The sequence below is a fragment of the Tupaia chinensis genome, unplaced genomic scaffold, assembly GCF_000334495.1.
Source record: "Tupaia chinensis unplaced genomic scaffold, TupChi_1.0 Scaffold000542_1, whole genome shotgun sequence".
Taxonomy (NCBI): domain Eukaryota; kingdom Metazoa; phylum Chordata; class Mammalia; order Scandentia; family Tupaiidae; genus Tupaia; species Tupaia belangeri.
This window is the reverse complement of record NW_006160055.1, coordinates 2561861-2585013: the sequence shown is the minus strand read 5'-3', so window position 1 is coordinate 2585013 and position 23153 is coordinate 2561861. Positions and strand designations below refer to the sequence as shown.

Here is a 23153-nt window from a genome sequence, read left to right as displayed (position 1 = left end):
TCCACATAGTGAGGATGGTTGGGAGGCTGGGCCCTGTGCTGGAGAGAGAGATGACTGGGGATGTGTGGCAGCCAATTCCTGCAGCCGTTGAAAATTCAGAGAAGAAACAGCAGCCTCCTGATGTTAAGCAAAGGGACCGGATGAGGACGGCTTAAAAATCTCAATTTCTAACACACCATTCTCAGAGACCAGAGCAGCCATCCACTGCCGTCTTCCTCCAATATTCCAACCGTTCGTGAAACTGCACTTTGCACACGTCTTCAAAGTCTTATTGAAAGAGAGATGGAGTATTAGTGCCTCCTGTTTAGATCATACCCCTTTAAGGATTATAATGAATGGGATGGACCATCCTCCTGGGAGGGATGGGATGCGGGGAAGAACAGATGCCCAATTGTTCTTATTATTTCAGGGGGTTCACAAACCTTCCAAAGAACACCTGTTCACCCCTGATCTGATCTAATCTGATCTGACAGATTCTGGACAAAGAGAGTTCCTCTCATTCTCTCTCAAATATACCAACTCCCATCATCTCTTCCTTTTGAATGTGCACCTATACATCCTTGGCCTGAAAGCTATTTACTTATCCATTTATTCATAAGCCTTTTTTTGCACACTGCTGTGGTTTTTCCCCCTAGACTGGAAGCTCCTTGGAGGCAGGGGCCACTGCTGGTTGAGTCTTGGGCAGCTAACCCCAGCACCAGGAGCATAACAAAGCCTTAATGATGATGGAGGAGAGAGGGGGCCTGGGGAGAAACAGCATCTTCTGAAGTGCCAAACTCCTTGCTGTGAGAGTCAGTGCACTTGATTCGTAATTAGCCTGTTGATCAGACACTTTTATCCTGATTGAAGAGGGTGACTCAAATTTTTGGTCTGAATGCTGCCTTCTCATTATCTGTCTAATATTCAGGAAGTAATTAAACCATTTTAATGGCTAGGTGGCTGAAGGGGAGGAAGGCACACCTGTTTTTCTAGATAATGCTTGTTTGGTGAAAGTTGGAAAAACACCAACTACCTCATTCACATCCACTCCCCTAAGCCCTCCTCCTGCTTCCTGCTCTGCAAATTACTTATTGATTCCTTGGGTAGCAGAATACAAGGGGGGGTAGGGAGACAGGTGACATGGACAAGGTTGAAAAGGTGGGGAAACAGGAAGAGGGAGTGAACTGGCAGTGGATAGAGAGACTGAAATTAGATCAGGAGGAAACAAGGGAGGCAGACAAGTAGCAGAAGAAAATGGGAAATTAGGATGCATCATAAAATCAGAAACAGTGAGTTCTGATTGGGCCATTTTCTGGGATTTCTACTTAATTTAACAGTTATCTGGTAACCACCTACAAAGCACCCAACCCGGGGCTGTATTTGTGGGGAAGTTCCAGAAAAACTGCCACCTTCATCATTCTAATATCCCTCCACCTTTTGGGGCTCCTCTTCCTCACACAGCTCCAGATGCCACAGGTTGTTCAAATCCTTCGTTTGTCCCCCTACCTTTCCCCCAACCTCCAGCTGAAACGGCCTTTGCTTGTCCATGAGGGTGGGAGGGAAAGCGAAAGATTGTGAGTGGGTTGTCCTGTCGCACCGCTGCCCTACCCATCACAACGGTAACGTCAGGGAGTTCTCCCTAACGGACATTCCAGTCCTCCCCTCCTTAACTGTGGCCATTGGCTCTTGCTGTGTCCAGAGCAGCGAGACACAATTTCATCCAATGAGTCTTTTCTGAGAACCTACTACGTGCTTCTGTAAGCACTGGTGATGGACCAAAACACTAGCTCTCATCCTAAAGGGAGTACAAAGCCAAGGCTAACTGGGGAGTCTGTAGAGAGGCCTCTGATCCCCTCCCGCCACGCCATCCCCCATCTCCTGCTAGTATCCTGGCTCAAGTGGCGTAAAAGTTGCAGACAACTCTAGAACAGTGGTTTTCAAATTTTAGTAGATGTCAGAATCATTCAAAGAGCATGTTTAAAGCACAGACTCCCAGGCCCCATCCCCAGCAGATCCAACTTTTGATCAAAAATAAAAAAAGCCACACATAATTAAGAAAACACTTCCCCCCACATGTGATAGACATGAAAATGTACGACAACTGAAGAATGGATATATGCCTTCTTACACCCAAAGACCTTTGGGCCTCATATAGTGGAGTTAGCTCACTGACGAGCATATATTAAACATTCAGAGTGTCTATCACTTCCTAGCTCTGTGACTCTAAATAAGTGACATTTCTCTCTCTGAGCGTCATTTTTCTTATTGGGAAACTAGGGCTGATATCTCCTTCCTTATAGGGTTGTTATGAGATTAAATGAGGACACGAGGCCTCAGTGCCAATGCCTGGCACACATTGAATACTCAATACCACGTGATACTGAATGTTATGGGGGAGACCACAGGACATCGAGAAACCCACTCCTATCTCTTCCCTTGTGCTTTGCCAGCCCTGTCCCCAGCACAAGCATCTGTTCTTTCCATATCCTAACTCCCCTCCCTCCCAGTTCTCAGGCCGAATTTATTTGTAGACGAATCACATGCTACAGCTGAAAAGTGCTCTAGAGACCAGCCCGACCCCTGGGCCTCCTCTCCCACCACCGATAGCCTTCCATAGTACACACTGAGGAACACTCCTCTCCCCCTGTGGAGTCACTCCCACTCAGACAGCTATGGTGGGAGATCTTGTGTCTTACCGTGAAATCCCACCATTGCAAACACCTGTCTTCCAGATTTGAACCAAGGGGTTCAGAACCTGTACTGAAGAACACATTGAGCCAGCCCTGTCGCCTAGTGGTTAGAGCGCCAGATCCCACAGGGCTGACTATGGTTGGAATTCTGGCTCTGACAACCTGAAGAACATGCCAGCCATGTGTACATGCATGTCCAAAATCCTGGCATGGAGGAGAAAAGATTGCAATATGACCATGGCCCATTGGGGAGTGCATGTGCCCTCTGGTAATAAAAAAAAAAAGAAGATGATGATGAAACAAAGAAAGAGAAAAAGAAAGAAGAAAGAAAGAGAGAGAGAAAGAAAGAAAGAAAAGATATCAGGCAAGTGTGGGAAAGAAAGAACCATAACCAGATATTTTAAGGGGGCTCAGGAAGTTGTTGCTGGGAGACACAAGGCCAGCACCTGGCCAATAGTTTCCATGTACATCATGCTTTCTCCTGGGGGCCTCCTGGAAGAGGTGGCAAGGTGTGGATTCTGAGGCCCCATCTGGGTAGACTCACCTTGATTTGAATATTTCAAGTAATAAAGACTCAAAAAATAAAAGACAGCAAAAGTACTCAATGCAAGGGTGAATGCAAAGACGCTTTCCCTTCTATATTCATTTTTTCAATGCCTTGTCAGTGCCAATGGGGAGGGTGTCCCTTTGGAGGTGACTTCAATCAGAGTTATCTTTTTAGCAGGCCCCTTGCTGGGTCTGTTGACCTTGATCAAGCTGTGCTGAGGGTTTGCAATGAGTTAGAATGTTCCAGCTACTCTGCCTATCCAGAGCAGGGCAGAGATCTGTGAGAAAACCTTCACTAGGAAACATACAGAGTATGAGATACTTTGAAATGAAATAAGCTTAACTCAATAGAACTGGGTAAGAGAGAAAAAATTTAGAGACCCAAATAACCTTGCATTGAGGGTTTCATTCCTTTAAGTGTGTGTACGAAGTTATATCCCAAGATACTGTGGCTATTTTCTGTAGGGGCTTCCTCGTGAGGCTCAGAGCTCTCACTATCTGGGCAGATATTGATAGAACCGCATGTCTCAGCCACTCTGGATGTTATCGGTGCTTGGAAGTGATGATAACGGTCCCAGTGATGCTGGTGGTGATAGCCAGTATTCATGGCTTACTATGTTCTGTCACTCTAAAAGGGCTTTGCAAATATAGGCTACTTTACACAGAACCCCTGTAAGATAGGCAATATTATCTCCACTTTAAAGAAGAAACAAATGGAGCTCAGAGAGATTGAATGTCTTCCCAAGGACACCCAGCTTGTCCAAGACATGAAACATAAGCCTGCCGTTACCTGAAACAGAGCAGTGCCGTGTTTCTGGGGTTGCTTCATCCTCCATGCTCTAGGCCGCACTCCCCCGACAGTGAAGAGTTATAGAGGAGACCATTTTTTTTAATTGTGTGCGCATGTGTATACGATTTCTGATTGAATGTACAAGTCTTTTGCAATACATGTTGCATTGTTATAATGGAGTGGATAAAGACATGGGCTTCGAATCAGATGAAATTGGGTGCTAGTTGTACGACCTTGGGTGATCGACCTCTCGCTCTCTGTTTTCTCATCGGGAAAATGGGCACTATAACCCTAACTGCCTCCTAGACTTGTGGGGAGTCAAGAAGATGCTGTGTTTAAAGTATCTGAACTACTTTTCACAGTACTTGGTACATAATGAATAATAAATGTTAGTTATCATTACTATCATGATTATTAAATAAATATCATGTGACTTTCTTGATATGAATAATAATAAAAAATCCTTCTAATCAGCTGGTTTCGTGGTCAGGAAGCTCTGTGAGAGGCCCAGGGGATGGTGCCAGCACTGCCCAGTACGCTCTAGGGGCACATCTTCATGCTTCTCACAGGTGTGGTCAGGCCTTACTTTACGTCTTTACAAAGTCACAAACATAGCTTATTTAAGCGACATGCCAAACTTTTATATCCAAAAAAGCCAGGTTTGTCTTTTAACATCTTTAGGCTATACAAGTCTATACCCAACTTTTTTTTTTTTTTTTTTTTTTTGGTATAAAAACTATTTACTAACAGACAAGGGCTACAGACTTATTTCTTCTTGGACACGCCCACAGTACAGCCACGACGGCCAGTTGTCTTAGTGTGCTGGCCTTGGACCAGAAGGCTCCAGAAGTGGCGCAGCCCTCTATGGGCCAGTATCTTCTCCAGGTCTTCACGCAGCTTGTTGTCCAGACTGTTGGCCAGGACCTGGCTGTATTTTCCATCCTTTATCTCTTTCTGCCTGTTCAAGAACCAGTCTGGGATCTTGTACTGACGTGGACTCTGCATAACAGCGATCACACGTTCCACCTCCTCCTCAGGGAGCTCTCCTGCCCTCTTGGTGAGGTCCATGTCTGCTTTCCTCGACACACATGAGCGTATCTTCGCCCCACACCCTTAATGGCAGTGGTGGCAAAGGCTATTTTCCGCCGCCCATCGATGTTGGTATTGAGTACTCGCAAAATGTGCTGGAACTTCTCAGGGATCACTGGAGACAAAATGTGCTGTACCTTCTCAGGGATCACTGGAGACATGGCGGCGGCACAAGCGGCAGCGTGTAGGCCTCCTGTGGAAGAGAGCCAAGTCTACCCCTTGAAACTGGGGCATTTTCTCCTTTTGGAATATCCCCGATCAGAACATTTCTGGAAATTTCTTGATGACATAGGCCTCCCATGGTAGAGATGGCTAACTGTGCATCAAAAATCTGCACTCCCTTTCCTTAATAGAGAGTTGCCACTGCAGAGGAATTACATCTTCCAGCCCTCCGCACCTCGGTGTGACCCAGTGACAAGTGTGGAATGTGAACATGAGGCAAACCAAGGTTTAAGAAATAGACATTGCCTTTATTCATGCTCTCTTATCTTTTACTCGGTGGAGGCAAAAGACTCAAAAGCCCTAAGGGACCACGGAGCTAGAAGATGTAAGGAGACTGGGAAGCTGAATCACTGTGAGGAGGAGAATCTCCCATTCAATGCGCAGGGACTTCTATTGGGTTAAACCACTGCCATTTAGGGCCTTATTATTATTATTTTAAATATATGCTGAAAACACTCTAATATATCTCTGGTGTTAGGTAACAGACCACAAGAGAAGAGAAGTTCATGTCTTGATGGTACGTTTCATGTATCCCCAAAATATATTAGGCCGGCTTGAACATTTACCTTATTTATCAGATTGGGGCCATTACTAGTCATAAAGCCACCATCAGTGGGCAGACATGCGTTTTCTGAATCTGTTCTGTGCCGAAGACAATTCCTAGAGGTGTTCTTAAAATATTCTGAGCCTTGTCAGAGTAACTGGAATAAATGAAGAGCCTCCCAAGGGGTCTCCTTAAAGGGGACAGTGCTCATTGGGCATGTCTGCATCTAAACCAGGCTTCATCCTCTAGGCATCCAGCAGCCTCAGCTGGGGAGAGGGCCAGCTGTGCATGGAAAGCCCAAGGTGTGTGGGGTCTGTGTTCACAGTGAATCCAGAAACCTGGGTAAAGCATACAGATAACAGAACATGGAGCGAACATCTTCTTGCCCATTAATGTGGTCAGTGCTTCTCATGTCAGTTGTTGGACTCACCCTAACACTATTAGGGATCCTCATAACCATAACTGTCAACCTCTGAGGCCCTGACGTCGTCTCACTTCAAAACCCTCAGATTTAGGGGCCAGCAGATTGTATGGGGGTAAGGTGCTGGATTCCCACATAGTCAACTGCAGTTCGAGTCCTGAACTGGCAGGCTGAAACTCATTCCAGGCACATATGCGTTTGTGCCCAAAATTCCTAGAGGAGAATGGAGGAGAAGGGATTACAGCATGGCCAGCTCCCTGGGGAATGATTTCTTGCTTTCTGTCTCTGCCTCTCTGGTGAGGACATGCACCCTATAGCAAAAGAAAAAATAAAAACCCCTCAGATTTCAAACCTAAAAGGACCTTGGATGTTACCAGGACTTCATTTTACAAAGGAAGAAACTAATTGCGGATAGAGAAGGAACTTGCCCAAGCTCAGAGAGGTAACTTAGTCGCTGATTTGGTCTTCTGACCTTCATCTTCTGTTCCTCGTATGCACCAGGCAGCCTCTGCCGTATTTTCAAAGTTTCCTACGCTAGGAATTAAAAGTTTGACAGGTAGGGTCAATTCTATCCAGAGGAAGGAAGAAAGGAAGGAATCTTGGTGGTATATGAGTGTTTTTTAGTTAAGGTGAATTAAAATTAGATTAGAAAAGAAAATGATTTTATAATCCTGCTACCCCTATCTCCTGCCCATTTGCAATAAAGTAGGATTTAACCCCCTTTATCTTAGAGGGCAGGGGCCAAGTGAGCTCAAGAAATCACTGGAAAGAACCTCAGGGGACAACCCATAGAAGAAGCTTTAATAAAATATCAAAAATAATTTTGTTAAAGGCCATATTCCACTATTTTAAGACTTTGGAATCTTAGAAACATTCCTTTCCTTCCTTCCGCCAACCCCATTCTACTCACGAGTAAAAAACAAACACGATGAGGATGAGATCCTCATTTTCATAGAGTTGACTTTTTGCTGTCCGTTTCCTCAGGTCTGTCGAGTGAAAAAAAAAATTCTTTTTGGTGCCAAAGCCATTAATTAATTTGCTCTTGTTAAATCCTAATAACTTGACCCACTGGAGCAGAGAATGCCCCATTTGTTTGCTGGGAGGCTCTGTCAGCTCCTCTGCGGCAGCAACAGCATCATTAGAGATGACGGAAGAGGAGGCAAGGGGAACGAGGACATCAGACGTAATCAGATCCTCTCATTGAGAGGTCACGGGTGAGGGAACCAGGAACCTTCAAGAAAAGGTACTCTCCCAGTATGAGCAGACTCTTCATTATGGGAGGACACGGGCCAGGCTCTATTTCCAGGCTGTGACTGGATGCAGGTTTTCACAGTTTCGGCAAACCCCTGTTTGGCCACTACAAGGGAAAATTAGCCTCACCGATGCCCTGACCCTGATCACTGATATTAATGAGTGCGTTCTTTCTTACACGCATCATATATTTAATTTTCTTGGCAACCCTCTGAAGACAATCTCATGATCCCATTTCACAGGTGAAGAAAGAAAAGCAGAGACAAGCTGTGCCCGTCACTCAAGGTCATAAGCTTAATAAGCTGAATGATGCACGTCCTGAGCTCTAGCCTTTGTGGACACTCACCTCTCTGAGTGTTGTGACTCAGCCCCTCCTACATTTTCCTATTCTCCCTCTCCATCCATCCCTTTGATGTGTAATGTTCCTTAGCCCTCTGTCCTTAGCCACTTACTGTCCTATGTGATCTCATCAAAGCACACAGCTTCTACCACCTGCTCTTGTTGACTTCCAAATCTGTCTTCCAGTCTTATTGTCCAACTACCTACAGAAACCTGGGCAAGCACTAGAGCTTCTTAACCCTAAACAGGGTTATCGCCAGCCCTCTTCCCATCAGTTACCAGTTCCTGTCAGAACCAGCCTGATGTCTTCACTAACATCCTCTATGACACAGGAGGGAACTGCCTGGGCACTGGAAGGGACCCTCTCCTTCTTTCTTCCTGGCATGACTGTATCTTCTCTGTAACGTGCTCATGCATCTTGTTTCTCTTCTACTGCAAGCTCTTGCCTTAGGGCCTGGATCTTGTCTCTGTCCCTGGACATTAAGCTGAAGATGGTCCATTTGTTCTGGTGCCTTTATGGAGGACATATCCTTCGGTTCCCCTTTGCTCCACGTATTGCTTGTCCATTCTCATGCTCACTACAGTGCCCAGTCTCTACTCAAGCCAGAGCCTGCAGGTTCTTACCCTGAAGAGGTCTAGGCAGTCCTATCCTGTCCACATCTAAGTGCCTCCCAAGGTAACCCACTACTCTTCTTCCCCACTGTATCTCTTTGCTTTTTGCTCAGACTATCGTTAAGTATTGCCAACCAGTCTCTCCCTACCTCCCGTCTATCCAGCTCTGATCCATCCTCCCCACAGTTATCAGAACTATAGGTTAAAAATATACTGATCAGGGAGCCGGCAGGTGGCATGATGGCTAAGGGCGCTGGACTCCCACATGGCCAACCATCGTTTGAGTCCCTGACCTGGCAGTTTGCTTTCTCACTTTCCTTCTCTCTCTCTCTTACTCTGTTCCTCTCTGGTCGAATTAAAATAAAAAATAAATAAAGTTAAATAAAATAATTCTTTAAAAAAAATACACTGATCTAGGACCAGCAGTTAGTGTAATGGCTATATCGCTGAACTCCCATGTAGTCGACTGCGGTTCACGTCCCGGACCCGGTAGCTTAAAACTCACGCCAGGCGTGGATATATTTAGACTAATTAAGTTCATTGGCAGAACAATTGAATGGTGGGGGGAAGGCATGGAGGGCAACCGTGGGTGCCAGGGACAATGGGGGAGGAGGATGGGACATAGCAGAGGGTGGGGGATGGGGAATCAAGGATGGCAAAACAAAAGGCAAGGTATGCAAGACATAAGAATTGGAAAATTATTTGCTGAGAACATGTATGTTGATGTGCTTGATTGAGCCAATGCACAGTGTATTTTGGATGGAAAATTCATTTGTGTGTTGTAATGGTGTATAGTGAATTAATGTAGAGAATGAATAAATTAAAAAAATATTGCTACTTGTATTATTAGTAATTGTATCAAAATTATATTACATCTGATGGATAGTGAACTAATGTAGAAAATAAATAAATTTAAAATAAAAAAAAGAAAATAATGGCAGTCAAAAGGATAGAGAAGAAAAAATATATATTAGTATATACATGGAACTTTAACAGCTACAGATGAGAAAAGGCAAAACAAATTATCTGTAAAAAAGAAATTTGCCATATGTGGGACTTTTCTCTAACCATAAGGCTCCATAATGGTGATACACCAAGTACTTTACCGTTAAGAAATTAAAAGATGTTATGTTTCAAAAAAAAAAAAACCTCACGCCGAACGCGTGTGCATGCGTGCCTAAGATCCCGAGAGGAGAATGGAGGAGAAGGAATTGCGGTGTGGCCATCCCCCCTGGGGGGGGGGATTTCTCACTTTCTGTCTCTGTGTCTGTCTATCTGGCGAGCGCACGTGCCCTATGACAAAAACCTCTCAAAGTAAATAAATAAATAAATAAATAAATAAATAAATAAATGTTCAAGATGTTATCAATGCCTTCCTATCACCAGCAGGTAAATTTCAAGTTGCTTAGCACATGACTCATGGCCCTGTGGGATTTGACCCTGCCAGCCTCTCCAACACACTAGCCCATCACCCACCTGCCATCTTTGGCTCTTTGCAGAAACCCATACCCATCTGCGCAAAGTTTCCTAAGCAGAACTTGTTCACTGTGTCTCTGGTCCTCTACACTGGCGAGTCCCTCTGCCAGGATTGTACTTCCTCCCTCTTCTGACCAAACTTTGATCTATCTTTTGAAACCTGCCTTTTAGTTCAAGGATAGGGTTCCTTGCTTCAGCAAGTCTTCCTGGACTCCCCACAAGAGTCAATCACTCCTCGCTGAATCTAGCTTCCTCTGTACGTGCAGACTCCCACTGGGTTGTGATGATCTCTAGACCACAAACTCCTGGAGGGAAAGGGACTGTGCTTTCCTCTCTGTTAATGTTCCTTAGTTTCAGCAATAAAAAAAAGTCAGGAAGGACTGCTGAATGAATGGGTGCAAGTGTTCCAAGTCCTCTTTGATTCAGACTCTTCTTTCCTGTGCTCACTCACTCCTGTGTCCAGACCCCAGTCCTAGTTCTCATTCCTTGAGATGTAAGATGTCTCCCCCACGAGGCAAGGAACTCTCTTATTTTAGCATATGTTCCCAGTACCTGTTCAACAAATATATTTGAATGGATGAATGATTTCCCAAGTTTATTTGAACCAGTAGATTTAATTCCCCCAACCTAAATGCCTTTTGCTAGCATGTCTCATAGTGAGATGAACTGTACAAATTTCATCTTGATTTCCCAAGCCTCCCTCTCAGTTGGCATCAAAATAGTGCTGATCAGAAAGGAGGTGGCACAATGGCTCACCTCCCAAACCCTTGACACAGGGGCAGCTGGGGCTCACTGGATTTCTGATTGCTACCAGTAGTTACCCTGTGGGTCAAGACATTACTGAACTAATTTCCCTGCAATGTGTCTCCCACCCAAGCTCTGCATTTGCAATTTTTCAGAGCAATCAGAAATGAAATAGGCAACAGAAATGCCCTGGAATTGGAGCCAGAGGTTCTTAGGCCGGTCCTCAGTCTGACCATTTGCTTCCCTGTGTTATATAGACACAATTGCGTTTAGCCTTTCCTCACCTGTTGAATATGAACCATAAATTTTCCTTGCTTATTTTTCAGGGTTGTCATACCTGTCATCAGTTTTTCTCTGTCTTTGCAGGGATTTGATGGTTTGTTCTGTCCACAGCAACTTACAAGTCACTGTCACAGTAGCAGGCATTGGTTCAGGAAGGTAGGACTCCAAACCGAGAGTGCTTTGCCTGTAGAGGCAGCTTGTGTCACTAAATGTATGGCCCTCTGATATTACCAAGTTTAGAACCATTGTCATCAACACTGGAGCTGCACTGCCTCAAGCAGGGGAACCCAGAGCTTCCTGACAGCTGTGTAGGCGAATCCTTCGGTGAATACTGAAGGTCGTTTTTTTGAGAGGCATTATTCTGGAGTCTTCTCATTGTATACTGACTGTCCTGGAAGGCAGCTAGTGGGTCAGTCACGGTGGGGCTGATGACGCACGCTTCCAGAGCAGCAAGCGGATCACATGCCAGACCCCACTTCTCCTTGGCTTCATGGCAGAGAAAGCACATCTGCTGAGCTGGCGTTGGCTCCCTGTGGAGTTTCTCTGCAGAGTCCCTCCCACTCCTATAAACTCTCCCGCAGCATACCAGTCCAGCAGAAAGAGTAAATATGTTTTTAAACATTTATTGGAACTATTCATTTTATGTTTACTCATATTCTTTACTATCTGTGGCCACTTAACAGTCTCAGGGAGTAGACAAGTTGTTCTTAGTAGCTGAGAAATGGAGAAAGTCCAGACACTTCTGGTAGCAGATTTATTTTTTAATTTGCCAAAGGGTACATGTGCTCCTGAGAGAGAGACAGAGAGAGCATCCCCTGTTGGGAATGGTCATGCTGCAATCCTTTCTTGGTATCTCTTTCCTTTCAGGCCTTTGGGCACACGCCTACATGCACTTGGAATGTTTTTCAAGCCACTGGTTCCAAGACTCAAACCATGAATTCAGCTCATTTCAACCTCAGCTTCTCAACCATCAGACCATGGGCTCTGGCCTGTCTAGTCTACGGCTCTCACTCGGGGAGTGAGCTAACATAGGGCTAGACTCACTTTTTTTTCTCCTGAAAATTCCAAGGAACTTGGGTCTGTGAATGTGGATTCTTTCATATGATATTTTTTTTCATGATAGAATGCTCATGTGCACACAAAAGAGAGGGAGAAAAGCACCCTCCGCAGGACTTAGTCACACCATGCTTCCTTTCCTCTAGCCCTCTAGCACTCCAGGATCCCAGGCATGCACAAATGCCTGGCATGTTTTCAGGCTGACCAGGCCAGGGACTCGAACTGCAGTCAGTTTGTGCCTTCCAGCTCAGCAGACTCTGATGGCACCAGAGGCTGGGCCTCAGGATTTATTTCGACCATCATTTCTTGAGAATACACACCCCTCGATCAGGCCTTCCACCCGCTCCCTGCTGAGGAGCCTCCTCTCCCCTTCCTCTCCATCCTATTCATCCTCTCTCTCAGGATTTCTGGTCAGGAAGCTTTCTCTTTTCCACAAGATTAGATTAATGTATTGGGTTTTTAAGCTGATGAATACTCAAAAGTAAGGTGAACGCCCCCTGTGACTCTCTTGCCTGGGTTTTCATCTTTGTGAAGTAAGAAGACCGTGTCCTGCCTCCTCCTGGCAAGTCCAGTCAGGTCTCTGCTCCCTGCTTTGGCTTCTTTGACTCTCCTTGGTTCAGTAAACCAGATTCATGTCACCAGAAATCATGGCTCATGGAAAGAGGAAAGAGGCGGTAGGAGAGGGGTGACAAGACACTTTCTCTTTCTCTCAGAACAAACTGGACCCTGGGTTGTCACTCCAGCTTTGTTGCCCTGGAAATCTGAGAAAGGTGAGGTGTCTGCAGTGCTATCACATTGCCTGGTTCGGGGGTCACCCTTCCTCAGGGAGTGCTTTAACATGAATGGCAGCTGGGAGGCCCAAGTAACCCAAACGGAGCCTGACTTCATGGGGGACCCTGGAAACCATGTCAGGTGGACCCTGTCACCCCATTATGGATCTCTCTCCTTGTTCCTAAGTATTGCTGGGGAGCCAAAATACTAGCCCTGAGCTAGGATGTGAAGCATGGCAAGGATTCCCCACAGAAGGAGGCCTGACATGGCATGTGGGGGGCTGAGGTCCTCTCCTGCATTGCCCTAACCGAATCTGATGCTAAGTGTGTGCTTTCTGGTAGTCCCCACAGCCCAAATGTCTAGTTGAGACTAAAAATAAAGATACTCCTGGAAGGTGTTATGATCTCCACCGATTCGCCTGAGAGCCCCTAAAAGCAAGTACTTTTACACCTACTTGTGCAGTGTTTTCCCTCTACTGGCCAGAAAATAGCAGAGGAGGAGAGGAGGCTTATACTGAAATTTCTCCTTCAAACAATGATCATCCCTGCCGATCATCGTCATCATCAAAAATCACCATCATTGCAGCCGCCAGCATCTATTTGTGGATTCCCACTATTGCCTGTCACCTCCTACTCTCTTGTCTAGATCACATATTACTCCCTGCTTTATTCTGTCACCAGCATTTTCTCTGAAGGACAGCTTCTCCTAGAAACATGCAAACTTAGAGTCCTGCTCTGCTGCTTGCATCAGACAAAGACAAGTCCTTCAGTCTGAGTTCTGCAATCTGAGAAATGGGAAGAATAATTCTTGCCCCCAGGGATATGCTCTGAAAGTGAGTTGGCTCCAATTATAAGTAATAAATGATAGTACAGTCTACACTGCTGAAAAGGGTGGCAACCAAAAGAAACTAGGGCCCCCATAAACCCCCTCCCCCCTGCTCCAATCACTGTCTCCAAGCAGCCAGTGGCTTCTCAGAGCACAATGGATAGATTATGGTGTATTCTAGGATATTACATTTTCTTAAAAGCAAGAAAGAAGAAAACAATGTGAAAACTCTCAATATCCAATCTCCTCTGCTAGGGCCAAAAGTTGAAGAAACAAGTGTCCCATGTACACAAGAAAAGAAAGAATTAGAGATACAAAAGTGGGCTGGGAGGAGGTAAGCAGCTGGGGGATGGGGGCAAGAAAGTGAGAAGAGATGAAGGCAAAGAGAGACCCCAGGAGCAGGAGAGACTGGAGGAGTCCTGAGTGGCTCAGAGTCACAGAGAGCAGGTCACTCATGAGGGCCTGTCCTGCACTCAGTCATAAGTGGCATATGCAGGTATCCCATAAGTGACATCAGGGACTCTTGCTTTCTGATACAAGAGGACTACTAGAAAGAGCGCTAAGTTGTGACTTAGGTGACCTTACTTCTAATCCTAGCCAAAACTCTTGAGCAAATCATTGCCTTTCCCAGGGTCCCAGCTCTCTCAGCTGCAAAACAAGGGAGCTGGACTGATTGTTCTCATGACTTTTTCTATGTTCAATTCAGTATTCAAATCTGTGGAGCCATTAGCGGTAGGTGGTATCTATGAACCTCCCTCTTGTTCCCACTTTCTCCAGAGGAGGAGGAACATACTTCCCTGCCTCACTGCCCTATTGATGGTGAGCTTATTGATGATGTACCTTGGCCAATGGGCTGTGGAAGAAGAGTAAGCATGCCAGATTGGAACCCAAGCTTTGAGAGACATGCAAGTTTCCACTAGCCCTCTTGCACACCTGCACCTGGCTAGAAGGAAGCACAGTCCAATAGTCCCTGCTCCTGTAGCCTGCATCCCAGCAGGAGGAGACACTTGGAGCAGACCCAAACCCAGTGCATAACCAGAAGCTAAGCCCAGTCAAGCCTAGCCAAGCCACAGCCATCTCACAAACCTGTGAATGGGAAACAAATGTGGGTTGTAAGGCACTGCAATTTTTGGAATTGTTTGTTACTGCTGCCAAGGCTAACTAATACACCATGTGACATGAAAGCGTATCTTGTAAAAGCACACATCAGGAACTGATAGAAAGTCTGCCTGAAGGAGAATTAAGGGCAGCCTGAGGGGTCCTCCGAGAAGGCCTTCCATGGTTTCTCATTCCATTCCAGAACTGTTGTACACCTCCATATGGAGACACAACTGATTTTTGGCATCAATGATCCATGCCTCAGCAGGGATAGGAAGAGTTTGGTGACAGAGGGAAGTAAATTATAATGCATCAATGTCAAATTTGTCCCCATTCATAGTCCTCTCTCTTTCACAGTCCTCTAAACTTGGGTTGTCTGTTTCTCTTACTACCTAGGTGCTGTAATGAAAAGACTCTAGAACTCAGAGTTGATAGATTGGTTTAGCTTGTGTGGAAAGGTAGCAAGATGGCTTACACAAGTTTACAAGTTCTAGCATCACTGGTCTCTGGCTGCTGTGACCAGTATGCAGATTTCCAGAACTTTCTGATTTCTTGTATTAAAGAGGACTCAAAAGAAATTCATACCAACATCATTCCAGTCAAATTCTAGCTAATATATATAGTTTCTTGCCAAACAGAGCACTGTACTATATTCAATATAATACACACACTTTTAGAACCACCAGTTAGCGTAATGGCTATGTCACTGGACTCCCACATAGTCAACCGCAGTTCGAGTCCCGGACTCGGTGGCTTAAACTCACTCCAGGCATGTGTGCGTGCATGCCCAAGATCCTGAGAGGAGAATGGAGGAGAAGGGATTGCGGCGTGGCCATCCACCCCTGAGGGGTGATTTCTAGCTTTCTCTCAGTCTGTCTGGCTAGCACGTACACCCTATAGCAAAAACCTCTCAAAAAAAAAAAGAAAAAGAAAAAAAAAATACACACACTTTCATGCCTAGAGAAGACAGCTGTATAATTCCAATGTTCCCAATACTATGGCATAAGGATAACCCAAGAATTCCAGATTAGTCTGTATGACCAGTGCTTAAACATTCTTCATTTCATTCAGAGAAACCAGGGCCATTCCCCACATTCTCAGGTGCTTGGACCACGTATTTGAGTTAACAGCCACAACCATCTGTTGGTGGCAGGAAGACCCAGCCCTCTAGCAATCAACCCAGTATGGTGGAATATAACTTCAGAATAGGGTAAGGGAGGAGGCAGAAACTGAAGTAGTGAGTTCTGATGTTTTTCTGTAACACTGAAGACTTTCAAATAAAATCTTACCTGGAACAGAAATACATGTAAATACAGGTTGAGCATACATTATCCAAAATGCTTGGGTGGGACCAGAAGTGTTTCAGACTTTTGTGTTCTTTTTTCCTCATATTTTTGAATATTTGCATATGCACAATGAGGTATTTTGGAGATGGGATCCAAGTCTAAGCATGAAATTTATTTATGTCCCATATACTTTGTACACATAGCCTGAAGATAATTTTATACAATATTTTTGTATTGTGGCATTTTGACTATAACCCCTCTGTGAAGTCAGCTGTGGAATTTTCTACTTGTGGCATCACATCAGCATTCAAAACATTTCTGACATTGGATTTCTGGGTTAGGGGTTAGCTTATTTCCAAGAGTAGCTCCTGGAGCTGTGTGTGGAACCCTAGTAACGCATAGGTTTATTTTCTTTTGTTTTGTTTTGTCGTTGTTGTTGTTTAGGATTTTTTTACTTTCATGAATGAGAGGAGAGAGAGAGAGAAGCACTCTTAGTAGGTCTTCATACCAGATTTCACCCCTAGCTTTAGCCAGCCCAGAATGATGGGAATGCACGTACCCAGTGTGTTCAAGGAGCTCTCCAGAGGTAAACCCAGATCCTTCCCATGTGGGTCAGCCTCACAGAGGCCATACCACTGTTTGGCCACTACAAACAACTTTAAAACTACTAGATTAGAGAAATTTAGGACATTGGAATAGGCTTATAGAAAGCTAAAAAAGCGGGGAGGGGTAGTGATGCCAACATGGCTGTTTGTAGGTACTTTGCTGTGAAGAGAATGGAATTAAATGTATAGGCATCTTTGTCATGCCTTAGCAGCCATGGGGTTATACAATGAAAAAGAAGACTTCCGCATCCTGCTTGCGATAGATAACTGGCCAACTGACTTTTTCAAATCTTCTTAAAGGCAAGCCTCCTTATCCTTATCCTCAACTAGGCGAGACAGTTTTACTTCAGAAAGATTTAGGTCTTCTTTTTTCCCTTCCTCCTCCCCCTTCCCACCTAACCATCAAACTTAAGCCAATGGCCTCTCCTGAGCTTATGAGTCTCAAGCCTCGTGCCATCTATGCTTTAGGATTCCTCAAAGAGGAATTGTAAGGGTCCTGTTCCTCTCCTCAGCACGTGGCTTCCCACTACCCATGAAGGCAAGCCCCCAGACCCACCTATGCACACCACGTCCATGAAGCCATACATCCCATAGCAGATCTGGAAGAGGAGGTCTTGGCGCTGCCATTTTGCTGAGGGACTGAAGGTTGACCAGATGAGCCAAGAGATACTGGCGATGAGGAAAAGGGAACCCAAGATGGCAGCTGCAATCTGAACCTTCTCAATGACTGTCAGAGAGATGGCCTGCCACTGGGGAGAAGAGAAAGTCAGGTTAGCTGTTGCTTGGGTTCCTTCATCCCATTCCCACCCCTTTTCCTTTGGCTATGCCAACAGCGCATCTTTGATTTAAGATTTAAGCAAAGACTTTCCAATGTGTAGTAAAATGGATGTGCCTGCATGTTTCTGAATGTTTACATTAAACTTTTGATGCAGAGAAAATATATATCACACCAAATGATCAGGAATCATTGTAAGGAGAGAGTTCTGTGCAGGCATGACTGGAAAGGGAGACCTTTATACTTGATTGTGATATAGACAAAGAAATAGGAGACAAAAAATGAAAATGTGGAGCTAGTGTGGGTGTTCCAGAGTCCCAGAATGTTCTTTTTAGAGAAATATAACCTATATTCTCTCCAATAAGTGTTAAGAAAGCTCAGGCCTTTCTTTGCTCATTTTCTACAACACCGTCTTGCATGCCATTTAATATATAGGCTAAATATTACTAATTCAGTACACAAGGGGAAGGCACAGGATGTGGGGGAGAGATAAAAAAAAACAGCTTAGAGGGCCAGCAAGGTGGTGTGGTGGTTAAGGTGGATGGATACCACATGTTTGACTGTACAGTTCAAGTTCCAGGTCCAGAGTCTTAATAAACACACTGAGAATGTGTGCATACATGTGTGCCCAAAATCCTAAGAAGAGAATGAAGAAGGGATTGCAGTGTGGCCATTCTTCCCCCCATGAAGTGATTTCTCACTTTGTCTCTCTCTCCAGTGAGCCCAGGTGCTATAGCAAAAACAAACAAAACAAAACAAAAAAACAGCTTATGATTTACAGAATGCATATGAACACTGATACTGCATTTTTTTTTTCACAGAAAATGTACTTTACTTATAGTAGTATTGATGGATGGGTTGATGGGTTGAAGGCTGGAGTTTGGGTGAATTTCAGCTCTAAAATTCTATGATTCCATAGCTGGTTCAGGAAGCACAGGCCTAAGTAAGCTAAGAGTTTAATTCTGATTTGGAGTTTATTCATGCACTCACTTAGCAAATTGTTTCTTTTCATTATGCTGGCCGCTATGCTAGATGCTAGAGCTAAAACACTTAAGCAAAAATAAGCAAAGTCCCTGTCCTCATAGAGTTTACAGTTGATGGAACATACACAACTAAATAAATACTTACAACTGTAATTCACCAGGGATAAGAAAGGGAGGACACAGCACTGTGAAAGCCTCTGATGGGGGATTTGACCACCCAGAGGAAGCGAGGCTTAAGCTAAGAAGTTGACTAGACAAGATGTGGATAGAGTGCTCCAGGCAGAGGTAGAAAAGCATATGCAAAAGCCTTGTGTCAGAAGAAAGCTCAGTGATTATAAAAACCTGGAAGAAAACCAGAGTGGATGGAGTGGAAAGAGCCAAAGAGCATGTGAAGTGGAACAACTAGAAAAGTAGAAAAGGTAGGCCATGTAAATTTTATAGACTATGCACAGATTTCATACTTTGTCCCATGAGTAAATGTGATGCTATGAATGGTTTTAAGCAGAGAACTGACAGGATCAGATTTTAAAAGGTGGAAGGAAGGATATTTCTTGATTGAAGGGTGTGATGGTTAATTTTGGGTGTCAACTTGACTGGATTGAAGGATGCCTAGATGACTGGTGAAACATGGTTTCTAAGTGTATCTATGAAAGTGTTGTCAGATGAGATTGGCTTGTGTGTCAGTGGGCTGAGAGAGGAAGACCTGCCTTCAATGTGAGTGAGCACCATCCAACTGGCTGGGAGCATGGGAGAAACAGAGGAAGTGGCAGTTCTGCTTCTTTCTCCTCTCTCTCTCTCTAGATGCTTCCTTCCAGAGCATGCTGCACATTCTACTCCACATTGCTCCTCCACTTGGCTGTTGGCTGCACTTATGCCTGCTGGGTCCTGATCCCAACACCCCTGCAGCCAGACAGACTCCAAGTTCTTTAATGTTCACACTCTGGACTTTTACCAGTGGCTGTCCAAGGGCCCCCTTTAGGTCTTAAACTGGGATTATACTAGCTTCCCAGCCTCAGTCTTTTGACTATTGCTTCCACTTGCAGACAGCCTATTGTGGGACTTCTCTGCCTTGCGATCACATGAGATGATCCTTGTAATAAATCCCTTTATAGGTGTATGTGTGTGTGTATGTGCGCAAGCACGCATGCGCGCGTGCACGTGCGCATCCCGTTGGTTCTGTTTCACTGAAAAACCCTGACCAATACAAAGGAATTTGCATAACACCATGCAGAGAACACTCTCAGAAAGCGTTTCAGTCTGAATTCTGAAGAAAGGCAGACATCTTCCACTCGTCGATAGGGAGCCCTTCACTATGCACTGATGGCATGGAAGGAAGCACTGATTCTGGCTCCAGCTGGCACTGGCCAATGTCCCCCTCCCCCAGAAATTGCAATCATTGGGAAACAGTTCACTTGCTAGCCCAGATGTAGGACATCAGCCTTTCCATTTAATTATACAGATAACATCCCATTGCAGGTAATTGGGTCTTTAGATTTTCCACTGCTTACTCCAGCCTAAGGTTATACAAACAAAGGAATTTTCCAGAAGTTAGCTCAATCACACAGACTCTCTTGAGTACAACAAATGCATTTTCCAAGGCGTGCCCCAATGCCTGGAAAGAGGGCTCCTGACTGGACTTTTTGCTTCTACAATCAAGGCATCGATAACCCTCCCTTTCTCTTGCTGTTCTAGACTTCAAAAACCCCAAATACAGAAATACAGAGGCACAGAAAGGCCCCCCATCACCCCTAAAATCCCTCGACCAGTACCCAAACTACTTGGGGAATCTAATGGGGCTCCTGACCACAATGTGAAGCATGATGAAGGGACAGGGTGGGATGCCAAAGAAAAAGCACTCTCCTCCTGGCTGTCCCATGTGAGAGTCCACAGAGATGCAAGGAGAAAACAGTGAGGGAGCTCTGAAACCGTAAGAGAAGAGACTGGAAAAGGGAGAAGGCACCAGTGGACCAGGTTCTGCTGACACCACACGACATCTAGAACTTTGAAACCTGTTTCCAAGTGGGATTCTTTTTTAATTTTTTAAAAGAATTATTTATTTAATTCTATTCATTTATTTATTTAAATTTGACCAGAGGGAGACACAGAAATAAGGAAAGTGAAAAAGCAAGCCACCAGGTCAAGGGCTCGAACTGTGGTTGACAATGTGGGAATGTCCAGCGCCCTAACCACCATGCCACCTGCTGGTCTCCCAAATGAGATTCTAATTCCAGTGCCTTAAGACCTTCCCATTCTCCAAACTCCTACCCTGCAGCACAAGTGAGTAGGGAAACAGAGAAGGAAGAGCATGAATACTTGATGTTTTGTTCCTTCTAACAGGAAAGGGCATTAAGAAGGAGTGATGACCCAATTCTAGTGAAGCTCTGCTCCATTTGCTCCGTGTGACGAGGGGAAGTCAGTAAATTCCCAGGACTCTCAATTTTCCTTTCCATAAAAATGGAGAGAATTGGGCCTTCCTACTTCTTAGAGGATTGTGAGAGTGAAATGAAATAGCTCTTAAACCAGTGCTTCAAGGATATTCTTTACTATAGTTCTGCAAAAATAAAGGTAAGCATGCTAAGGTGGGGTGTTCCTAAAGATGTCTGTGCTCCCTGGGGAGAAGTGAAGAGGTCGGATTCCCTGTGTGCAACTCCACTCTGCCACTTAACAGACCCATAGCCTCAGGCAAGCTGCTGAACTCTCTATGCCTCCACTGTCACATCTGTAAATTAGGAATAGCAGTACCCACTTCACCGGGCTGTTTTTATGATTAAATTAGACAAATTTATGTGAATATTTAGAACACTGGCCCTGAATAGGCATTAACTGCATGTTCATTAATGTAATTGCAGTTCAGATGTAACAGAGAGAGGGATGGAAGCAGTAAGGAGCCCTGAGACACACAAGACCACGCTCTGACTCCTTCTGAGTGGTTATCCTGTCTAGAAGCATCACTTTCACAGGGTCACTGAGATGATGTGCCATAGTGAATTGTTGTGCTAGCTCTTGCAACTCTGCATGAGGCATGGACCATGAAGTGAGAGACCTTGAAGGAACTTCCCCTCTCTGACCCCCAGCCATCGCTCCACTGGCTTTCAGTAGGGCCTTCTAGCTCCTTCCTGTACTACAGACAGTCCAGCTTGGCTATGGGAGCAGGAAATACCTGCTCAGAGACCAGGCAGCTGTTTCACACTTGGCTGGGCCCAAGGAGCTCAGGATATACAATTGGACAATTTAGGCCAAAACCACACATGGCTATTTCTGGTCCAAGCTACTTCTTTCTTCTGGTACTATCTGGAAAAGTAAAATGATTTTTACTGATCGTATGCCATTGTGTTTCCAGGAACAATGGAATCCAAAACAATCCCCAGTATCTAGAAAGTCATAGATGAAGACAGGTCAGTAACTTTGGAATAGATCAATGGACCCATATTGCCAAGGCTGTCACTGCTCACTTGACTTGTATAATAAAATTAGAAAAATGTTTTTTTCACCCCAGGAAAAAGTTATCCCTAAATGGTTTTCCATTTTATCAGCCAAGGGTGGAGCCAGTGAGGGAGAGATACTTTGGGGTGGGCTTGTTGGTTTGAAATCAGTCTCTCTTGAGGCTTGAGCCAGCTGAAAAGGAAAGGGAGGGTTAATGCACGCAGGCCTCTGCTCACGCCCCAGAGGATGTGGAATCAGCCTTCTCGTGACACTGCTATTTTAAGACACTTCAAGATTTTGAAACGAATGGCTAAAGATGGAACCAGCGGCAGGGAGAAACACCTCTTACTCTGACCCTTTGGTACAGCATTGAAATGGGGCATGGGACTTTAAATGCCACCTTCTAGAAATGCTTGCCTGCTCCCCACCCAGGCCCATACACATGCACACCCATGCACCCAAACACATTCCTGGGAGTGCGCCATGTAACACTCCATAGGACCCACAATCAAACATCCTGACACTGTGGCTCCAGGTGTGTCTAGTAGCCTCTGTATTCAAAGACCTCAATCTCACCAGCATCACAAAACTGCTCAGCCCTTCTGATCTTCTAGGGCTGACTCCTCCAAACTCTTTTCTTTTTTCCTTAGAGAGATTTTTGCTATAGGGCGCACGTGCTCACCATAGAGAGAAACAGAGAGACAGAGAGACAGAAAGCGAGAAATCACCCCCGGGGAACGGCCATGCTGCAGTCCCTTCTCTATTCTCCTCTGGGTATCTTGGGCGTGTACGCACATGTGCCTGGTCCGGGACTCAAACCGCAGTTGACTTCGTAGGAATCCAGTGACATAACCGTTATGCCATCTGTTGGTCCCCTCACTCCTGTTTTCAAGAGGAAGAGTGAAACTGTGCCAGGCAGCTGCAGTCCCATCTTTGCTATCATATCATCTAATTGATTATGTGGCAGCTTAATTGGCTGATCATGTATATGTGAGGGTATTTTCAGAAGCAGAATGCTGTGTGTGTGTGTGTGTGTGTGTGTGTGTGTGTGTGTGTCTGTGTATGCACATCTCACAGGGAGAGTGATTTGGGGGCATTTGTGAGGGTGGCACAGGGTCCACCAGCCCCATTGGGGTTGAAGAATGTGTCAGGGTAGGGTGGGAGGGGTGGGAGTGGGCAGAAGGAGCCCTAAGTTCTGTCCAAATCTGTTTGGCAGACCCTCACCCCATCCCTGGCCCCGTCTGCCTTTGCCCCTCATGGTAGCCTTTTCATTTTCTCCCCCTTCCCTATAGCCTGTTTTCTTGGTTTTCTCAGCCTCTCTCTCTCCTGTCTCTCCTCCACGTTTG

General features: G+C 45.1%; 1 protein-coding gene across 1 annotated transcript in view; it reads right to left on the bottom strand.

Annotated features, from left to right (window-relative positions):
* The window catches only part of MARCHF4 (membrane associated ring-CH-type finger 4), a 30142-nt gene that overhangs the window by 5908 nt on the left and 1081 nt on the right, over positions 1–23153 (bottom strand). Inside the window, exon 2 of the mRNA XM_027775297.1 lies at positions 17183–17375. Within this exon, the coding sequence (XP_027631098.1) occupies positions 17183–17375 (193 nt within the window). The remainder of the gene's footprint in view (positions 1–17182; positions 17376–23153) is intronic.